The sequence below is a fragment of the Cucurbita pepo genome, chromosome LG19 (assembly GCF_002806865.2).
Source record: "Cucurbita pepo subsp. pepo cultivar mu-cu-16 chromosome LG19, ASM280686v2, whole genome shotgun sequence".
Lineage (NCBI taxonomy): Eukaryota > Viridiplantae > Streptophyta > Magnoliopsida > Cucurbitales > Cucurbitaceae > Cucurbita > Cucurbita pepo.
Genome location: NC_036656.1, coordinates 1,494,716 through 1,504,722, shown reverse-complemented (window position 1 = coordinate 1,504,722; position 10,007 = coordinate 1,494,716). Strand labels below are relative to the sequence as shown.

General features: G+C 34.8%; 1 protein-coding gene across 1 annotated transcript; it reads left to right on the top strand.

Annotated features, from left to right (window-relative positions):
* Window positions 1-159: 159 nt before the first annotated feature.
* Window positions 160-8,879, top strand: LOC111781570 (probable galacturonosyltransferase 7). Its single transcript, XM_023662239.1, has 10 exons — window positions 160-685; window positions 1,308-1,339; window positions 1,591-1,650; window positions 4,629-4,707; window positions 5,007-5,053; window positions 5,141-5,439; window positions 6,546-6,903; window positions 6,985-7,187; window positions 7,271-7,589; window positions 8,051-8,879. Exons 1-10 carry the CDS (start codon window positions 523-525, stop codon window positions 8,330-8,332), a joined length of 1,842 nt encoding a protein of 613 aa, XP_023518007.1. The 5' UTR covers window positions 160-522; the 3' UTR covers window positions 8,333-8,879.
* The last annotated feature ends 1,128 nt before the right edge of the window (window positions 8,880-10,007 follow it).

The following is a 10,007-nucleotide window of genomic DNA, read 5'->3' as shown; positions in this document are numbered from 1 at the left end:
AAAAAAAAAAAAAAAAGATATAACTAACTTACCAATATCCCTATTTATTACACATAAAAAGAAAATAAAAAATAAAGTAAAAAAAATAATATATATATATTAGGGTGTAAAATAAACCAAAAAAAAAACCAGAATTGAGCCGGTTCAAGTCCTTCCCACTCGCCACTGGTCTTTCATTTGCCGAACCCACTTCGAGGAATTTGTATCTGATCCATCCATTGCAGTGAGCGATGGAACGAGAGAGATGAAAACGAAACCCATTCCTGATTCTACCTTCAACAACAACAGCGGTTAATTCCTTCGGATTACTCCACAACAGTGTTCCCTTTCCTCAATCTTTGATGAACTGTTCGTATTTCATGATCTATATCTGAATTACGTCTCTGCTTCAACTTTGGCGGAGATTCAGCGAAAATCAATTTGATACGAACAGGAAAATTGCCGACGGTTCAGGGGGCTGATTTTGGAAGAGGAAGATTATACATTATCGATATATAGTTGACAGACGGTAGTGTGACGGAGATGAAGGGCGGCGGTGGCGGAGGGAGTGGAGCTTCTGCTTATGGATTTCCGGCGAAGAGGCGATGGAAAGGACTCGTGATCGGAGTTCTTGGCCTCGTTTTCCTCTCAATGCTTGTGCCTCTCGTGTTTTTGCTCGGTCTCTACAATGGCTTTCACACTACGGGTAACATGTTTGTTTGTTTGTTTGTTTTTTTTTTTTTTTTTTTTTTTTTTTTTTTTTTTTTTTTTTTTTTTTNTCGAATTGATCCTTGGCTGTGTTGAATCTGATGTTAATGGATCGGATCTGTTCGTAGCTTTTACTGTCTCAGTTGGGCTTGTCACATCTTGCACACTTTCTATGCTCTTTGTTTAATGCTCTGTAGATCTCGCGTCCCGCATCTGTTTTGCCCTGTATTTGGTTCGTTTGATTTTAAATTCGATAATGTTTCGAATCGATTTTCTTGCATCGTATATGGCCTAGCTCTTCAATTTTGATTCCGTTCACCGTTTCTTGTTGAAGTGTCTCTTTCTCCCTCCATTTTGATTCCCTTCTTCGGGATTTTCTAAGATGAATGCCGCGTGAATTAGGATAGGAAGGAATTCAGGCCTCTTCCCTCTTCTGTAATCTTTCATCTGCCTATTCTATTTTTCGATAACATCTCTATTAATAATCACAACGTAGTCGGGCTAGGCAATATTTCCCTTTCTCAGTTCCTACTTTTCATGAACAGCATTTTCTTCACTAGTACATATTTGATTAAGAAAAGTGTTTTTCTAACACAATTTTTTTTTTGGTTCTTCAGCAGGATATGCATCTGACTCGCAAAGTTCAAAACCTGTAAGGACTAATATTTGTCTTTGCGACATTTGGTTTCAAAACTCATACTATAAGCATGATTGGTTTTGTAAATTTCCCAGTTATTGATATCACTCTGTATATTTACGGTGATCTAAGAAAATGTTTTGAAAAATGATTTTAGTTGATTCGATGCAGGAAGAAAGAAATCTTAATGGATTAGATCGTTCTCCATTATTTAGTGTACTTCTACTGTCCAGTTATTTTAGTTTCCATGAACATTTTTATGGCAGGGGTTTCAACCTAGTCATGTAGATGACATAATCAGAAAATTGGGACCAACGCTTCCAAAGGTCTAATAATTTTTCTTAGTTCTTGCATGTTGGTTTTTTTCTTGCATCAGTTATGGATAGTGCTTGGTCAGTTCTTATAATTTATTTATTTATTATAAATGTTGTACTTGGACGAGTGATGGATGTACACGGTTGGCGTGTAAATGAATACATTGTGACACATATCATTTGGGGATAGTATTTTAGATATATTTCATCACAATGCTTGTAATATATTACCCAAAGTGAAGGCTTTGAAATTATGATTTTTTCTTAGTATGAGTATGGCACAGTTAAACTTTTGAATAATTGTGCAATTGATCAGCTGAGCTGAAAGCCAAGTTCCTCTACAGTTTGCAGAGCTTTATCTCTTCTGTTTGCTGTTTTGCTACTCCGAGCTCTTACCTTTTCTAATGGTTAATTCCTCGGTTTGTTAATTTTTCTTTTCCGTTTTCCCTATAAGGCTTCGAAATCTTTCAGAGATAGATGAAGCTCACAGAATAAGAAGTTCAGGGAAGGGACTTGATTACATTAGATTTTGCATAAGCCCAGACATTTTAGAGCATGATTCAAATGGCTATTCTTCACATTAGAGACCATTCTTATGAAATGAATCTACTTCTCCACCGTTTATTGTACCATTTTTTTTCCTTGTGTTATGTGAACCAACTTACAAGTTTTTTGTTCCTTTTTCTGTATTGAGCTTTCTCCCATCCTTATCGGGTAATTTGTTGTCCTCTGGGAAGAATTGATTGGTTTTAAGTCTCTCTTTTATGTATTCTTTTCAAAGGTAGCACCTCCAGAGGTGAAATTGTACAAACATAGGACTTGCTTTAAGTACTAAATAGGGTTTTTCTCTGTTGAACCACTCATTGAAAACAAACAGTCACCAATACAGTAAAAGGGTCCTCCTTGGCTGTTTGGAAAGACAGGGGAGAAGAAAATAAATTTCTTCTTATGACCCAACTGCCATGAGATGAGTATTACTGAAAGGATTCAGGAAAAAAGGAAAAAAAAAACTGAAGTACAGCTCTTAAACCAAATTGTGCGTTCTTTATAGGGCTGCAGAGAAGATTCAAGGTCATTTGTTGTTCCATTGCTTGTTTAGTACGAAGTGCTGGATCTGCAGTATTTTGAATTTTCTTGGGGTTTTGATGCAACAAGTGAAGGAAATATTATCCAGTTGCTTTTCTGGCATGGACTTAGATGAGCTTAATTTTGTGGGTAGAGGTTGTAAGGCATCTGTAACATTTGTGAAAGGGAGTGGAACGGATTTGTTCCATCGGCTTCTCAACAGGAGGGAAAGATGGAATGGAAGTTTATGCAAATGTTGTTAGCGAAGTTGCAAAGGACTCGAGGGAATTCGGAACTCTTAGAATCTAAAGATGAATGGAAGAATTCGTTTGAAGAAATAAACAACCAAATAAGAGCGATGAAAGAATAGAATTTAGAGGAGGAAGGCAAATCAAGATTTGGTTGAAGCGGAAAAAGAATCATCACATGTGAAAAATTACAGGTAGAACAGGCTAGATCAACTTGTAAACCCATCTAGAAGAGATCAGGTGATCTCAAGCAAAGGTGGAGTGCGACTAGATAGGCGCAAGAAAAGAAGGGAATGTGGGAATTTCGTCATATTTTATGAGTGTGGAGAAGGTGTGCTTCTGAGGGCAATGTAATATTAGCAGGTTATATTAGGAAGATTAGGGGTGGCACTTCTATTACTACTTTGGTAGTTTGTTTGGTGGATCGGCTATAAATGGAGAGACTGGGAATTTGGGGATTGATGGAATTTAGGAGGTTTATGCGGCTAATGCACCAAGTGAAGANAGACTGGGAATTTGGGGATTGGTGGAATTTAGGAGGTTTATGCGGCTAATGCACCAAGTGAAGAGCGCATTTACTAACCATCCTAAGGCGAGAACTTGGTCCTTTTGATGATAGACTAAAGGGAATGTGAGAACTTGGTCCTTTTGATAGTCTGAAAGGTACTTATGAAACAAACTAAAACTTCGAAAATATTTGGTCCAGAAGTTGAAGACATGAATACTGCTAGGACTATTATATAACTGATGAGTTTCTCAGAGAAAACTGTCTCTAACTATTCCGATATTTATTATCATGATGAAAGTTTGTATCTACTTTAATTGTTTAGGAAATATATTTTTGGTATATTATGTACTTTTTTTTATTCAGGAATATTTCGTTTATATGATTAAATATTGGGGATGGGGGAACGGGGAATGCAGGCATCTCCATGCAAGAGGAAGTTACAAAAATACCACCGAATTAAGAAAAAGATAGAAATGGATGTTTTCATTTCTGCCAAGATAAAAACATTTGGAAAAATCTTATCCAAATATCTATTGAAGGCAGCGTATTTTCATTGAAAGAGTGGTTGTTTCTCTCCAACCATATGGTTCATGAGACAGCTTTCACGATGTTTAGCCATAGAATTTCCTTTTCCTCTTTGAGGGGGTGTCCCACCAGGATAGTTGATAGGAAAGTTCTCATATTGATAGGAAGAGCCACATTCCACCAGAAAACATGTAATTAGTTAACTGCTATATTGGCTTGGTCAGGTAGATCATAGTGTTAGATTCTTTTCCTAATTGGTTAACGGATTCCAGTTTTATTTAAACCTGCAGTGTCCACTCTATATCATTCACCAATAAAATAATAGTTAGTAGCAGCAGGCTTGGGCTTCAGCTGTCATATTTAATGGTTTCTTTTTCTGATTTTTTTTTCCATGCATACACACACACACATACATATAAATATGTGTATATGCTATATATCCATTTGTTGATTTTATCTTTTATTAATATTTATCTCAATCTTAAACATTAATAATGTATTGACACTTCGATGTATATGATTTTATAGTCTCTTATGTAATTGATGTTTAAGATTAATTCTTATGATAAAGGGTCTCGCCATTTTGGTATTTAAAAATAGTTCTAGGGTGGTTGTTTTGAATTGCCTTTGGTCTGCATTGTCAGGACGTATTTCAGCCCAATGCCATTGAACCTAAGAAGGAAGTTGAAGGTTTCATAGATGAGAGTCGGGAAACAAAAGGTTTGGTTGAACGAATTCTTTCAAGCAAGTTTTCGACAATATTTCTTTGTCTGGCATAATTTTAAGCTTAAATAATATTGTTTGAAGAATCTACAGGTTTACAACCTCCAAAAGTTGAGGAGAAGCCTCCAAAAGTTGAGGAGAAGCCTCCAAAAGTTCAAGAGAAACCTCCAAAAGTTGAAGAGAAACCACCAAAAGTTGAAGTGAAACCTCCAAAAGTTGACGCTCTTCCANTCAAGAGAAACCTCCAAAAGTTGAAGAGAAACCTCCAAAAGTTGAAGTGAAACCTCCAAAAGTTGAAGTGAAACCTCCAAAAGTTGACGCTCTTCCAACGCATACCCATGAAAATGTATGAATGTATTAGTCTGTGGTGTAACTTATATACTGCTTCTGGATTTCAAGTGGTTTTGTGGTTAATTTTTATATGCCTTTCCAGGGTACCAAAGTTGATGGCAAAGTTCAGGCTACCCATCGCATGATTGCCATGGACGAAAGTGGAAAACCATGTGAATGGAAGTTTGGGAGCTATTGTATTTGGCGAGAGGAAAATAGGGAAGTTATTAAAGATTCTATGATAAAGAAATTGAAGGATCAGCTTTTTGTTGCTCGAGCGTACTATCCTAGCATTGCAAAACTTCCAAAACAAGGCAAGTTAACTCAAGAACTGAAGCAAAATATTCAAGAGCTGGAACGTGTCTTGAGTGAATCAACCACAGATCGTGATCTTCCACTACAGTAAGTTGTGGTCGTGTTTATGATTTTATTGATGAAAAAGATGAAAATTGAAAAGTTATAACTCAGTATCTAAACCTAAGATTCCCTAAAAGAGGAAACTGCATGACACTACCCCTCCCTCTGTTAATTACAAGAGAATTTCAACTGCTGAGAGATTTATAAAGTGAACACCTAGACAAGCAATGGAGTTTTAGCAAAATCAAAACTCTGTCCTTAATTCCTTCGTCATTATGTGTCCTATTATTTTCTCTCTCCTCATAGCCCATAGGAAATGCTTTTAACAATGTTGTTCATGCAGTGTGACCATGTTCATGTTGCATTAGAACTGAATTGTTCTTTATCTTGTGATCAAACAACGAGGAAACACCAAGCCCTTTAGGGAAGTGCAAAAGTTAATGCTATATTAGTATTTTCAAGATTTTGAAATTTTTCATTGGCTAGGGAAGTCTATTTCTTTTATTATTTGCTAATTCTTGTTATTTACGGCTGCAATTTGGCTATACAAGTGACAATTTTGGGCTATCCAAGTGATAATATTGGTGCATCTAGACAAATTTGCTCAATATAGTTTATAACTCCAGCTTCTTTTTGGATGGGTCTTTAAATTTTGGGTTATTTATCCCTGAAGCTAGCCTGAGCCACTCTTATCCAAAAAGAGTTAGCTGAAGCATCAGATATATCACTAACACTGTGTTAAATGAACTTGTTGATGCTTCTCTTAGACTCATGCCAATGGTTTAAGGCTACTTTGATAGGAAATAAATAGGAATATTATTAATCTTTTTTATCACCTTAATCTCTTAATTTTATGTCGGAAAGCTTTGTAACGTGAGGTTGGGAAGTAGCGTACTATTATTTCCTGAAAGCTACTAGCTTGTCTGCTTATTACATGCTTTCAGATATTAAGGAGATGAAAATTCTATATATTATGCAAACTAATTAAAGCTATGAGCATATTATAGAACATTTAGCCTCTATAGTATCTAGTTGCTTCACTTTATGACACCTTTTTTTTCTTTTTTCCTTTTATTTGATTGAATCTTCGTTGAAGAAATTCTTACATTTCTGCCCTGGAAAATTCTCCACGTCTTCAATCTCTTAATCAGGATAGAGAAAAAGTCGCTGAATATGGAAGCTGCAATAGTCAAAGCTAAATCATTCCCTTTGGACTGTAATAATGTGGACAAAAAGTTGCGACAAATATATGATATGACTGAGGATGAAGCCAGTTTTCACATGAAACAGAGTGCCTTTCTCTTCCAACTAGCTGTTCAGACCATGCCAAAGAGCCTGCATTGCTTGTCTATGCAGCTAACTGTCGAATATTTTAGGACTGATTCAACCAATTTGGAGATCTCTCAGGCCGAGAAATATGCAGATCCCACTTTGTACCATTATATAATATTCTCGAAGAATATACTTGCATCATCAGTGGTTATCAACTCAACAGTTTCACATGCAAAAGTGAGTTAAATGTTTATGCACTTCCAACTTGTATGTTTCCATTACTTCTTAAAATGACACTGATACTCTTTGATGTTCTAGGAAAGTGGAAATCAGGTTTTTCATGTATTGACTGATGGACAGAATTACTTTGCCATGAAACTCTGGTTTTTGAGGAATAATTATAAGGACGCAACTGTTGAAGTATTGAACGTTGATCATCTTAAGCTTCATGATGAAGAAAATGCAACTTTCGTATTACCTCAAGAGTTCCGTATTTCATTTCGCACTTTAACTCACTCTNTGTTAAGCTTCATGATGAAGAAAATGCAACTTTCGTATTGCCTCAAGAGTTCCGTATTTCATTTCGCACTTTAACTCACTCTAGGACAGAATACATGTCAATGTTTTCACATCTGCACTATCTTCTCCCTGAAATATTCAAGAACCTGGATAAAGTTGTGGTTCTGGAGGATGATGTTGTTGTCCAGCGAGACCTATCAGCCTTGTGGAGCCTTGACATGGGAGGAAAAGTTAATGGTGCTGCTCAGTCCTGTCATGTGAGGTTGGGTGAGATGAAAAGTTTTCTTGGTGAGCATAGTTACAATCAAGATGATTGCACTTGGATGTCCGGACTGAACGTAATTGATCTGGCGAAGTGGAGAGAGCTTGATCTTTCTCAAATTTTCCGTGGTTTGGTCAGTGAGGTAAGTCCCATCTCATTACCTGTGCTAATTTGTGAAGATGCTTAATTGTACAATTCTAGATATTTACAATTGAGAGCATAAACATGCTTGCTTGCTTGCATCAGCTCGCTCACCCTCTCACACACCAAAAAATAAATCAAGAATTTTTCCTCAAACTCTCAGTGTATATTTAAATCAATGGTCCTAATATTGAATAAGAGCTAATCTTCTTGATCATGGATCTTCCACTGCAGATGTTTATAATACGTTGTATTGCAATACCTTAGGGCCTATTTTATGATTGTCGTGTCTTTTCTATGATATATGTTAGCTGTTATCTTTTGTTTTCATGCGTAATACTCGATGTTTTTCAGTTTGACTCCAATACTTTTGGTGATTGATCAAGGATAAATTTGAAATTTGAGCTTTGAACCATCAGATTATCTGACACTTCCTTTGCCTTCATAACCATTATTGAACAGAAGCTGAGCAAGCAGGAAAAATCAACGGATGCTGCTGCATTGCGTGCAAGCTTGCTTACCTTTCAGGGCCAGGTCTACGCTCTTGATAATTCATGGTCTGTTTATGGATTAGGTCATGACTACAAGGTTAATGTCCAAGACATTGGAAAAGCTGCTACCTTACATTATAATGGTTATTTGAAACCTTGGCTGGAGTTGGGCATCCCAAAATACAAAGCTCACTGGAAGAAATTTCTAGACAGAGAAGACCTGTTCTTGAGTAAGTGTAACATAAATCCATAATAAGTTGATGATTCTACCACACCGTCTACTACATAGGTTCCTTCCATGAAATCTGGAGCTCAACTCCATCAAGTATAATTTTCGTTGGCAAATGGGATTGCTTGCTCTCAACTGATAAGCTCCCAACAGAGAACTCATTTTTAGCTTCATCCATATCAAGTTTGCTTGTGTTTGCTTGTGGTGGCTTCTGATATCATGAGTTTTTATTGGGAGTTGAAGAAGAAGAGAAAGGGATATAGATTTTTCTGTTTGTCTGTCTGGTAGTTGATTTGTTGAATGAGAATCTGAGTTGGAAAGTGTGGCAAATAAGGCAAAGAAGATGCACAAAGGGTACCAATTATGTTCACCCAGCAGCAGGATTGGCTTGGATTTTTAACTGTTCAAGTCAATGAGAACAAGATTATTTGTCTGTTGATGTCACTCATATTAAGATATAAATACATATAGTTAGATTAGGTTCTGATGATTCTAGTGAAACTATAATTTTTTTGACAATTCGTATTCAATTTCATAATAGAGTTATCTTGAGGCACTTTGCCTGTGAGTATTGTTTTCTTTACTTTGATTGTGCAGCTATAATGATATACATTGGACGTTGTGGCAGCGACAATCAGCCGATATCACTACTTCTCGCTTCTGGGCCAGGTATTAAATTTTGTCATTCTAAACGTAGGTCAATTCGTTAAGGTACTCAACTAAGAGGTTAGAGATTCAAATCTTTCTATTTTCGTTAGACTGAAAGAAAATCTTTAAAGATGATATATTAACTTTGATTTTGCTATGTTAAAAATGTTCTTTTTTTTCAATGATTTCTTAAAATGGGATGATTGTAACTTTTTTAAAATGTTTTTTTTTTAGAACTAGGCATGTACATTTTGTTGTATCATTCCTATGTATATTGTGGTAAATTTCTTATGGTACCACAAATTTTGAAGTTGTAAAGTGTAAAATTATTCTATCCTTCTGAAATATGAGTTTTGATTTATATATTTTGGATTTCATTCAAATATCTAATTTTCGTCTCCATTGTCAATAAATTTTAAAATTTTAAATATATATATATATATATATATATTTTTTTTTTTTTTTTTTTNACGCATTATGTCTAGAATTTTGACAAAAATTTGGAAGTTCGAATTTAAAATTTAATGGTTTTGACATTCTCGTGTCCCTACAACATGACCATTTTTAGCATGTTTTATTTTTTTCTTTACCAAGGCATATATTTCAAAAAGAAAAAAAAAAAAGAGAAGAAACATTTTTAGTGGTAAACATCAAATATCTTATTAATTAATTTATTCATTTAATTTAAAAAATTAAAATTCTACCAAAATGGAGGGAAAATAAGAGAAAATAATAACCAAAGGTTTTTTTTAATGAAAAGGGAAAAAAATATAATAATAAAACATAAAAAATAAAAATAAAAAAAAACAAGGGAAGAGACAGAAATCAACAAAAAGTGAAGGAAAAAAAAAAAGGTAAGTATCAAAAGAAAATAAAAATTGAGTTTCTCTCCTCTAAACTCTAATTTTTTTTTTAGTTCGTTAGAATTTACCTATTTAGTAGAAATATTTATGAAAAAAAAATTAAAAATAAGAAATAAGATAGTTTATCAAACATGTTTATCTCTTCAAAAAAAGAAAAAAAAAAAAAAAAAAAAAAAAAAAAAAAAAAA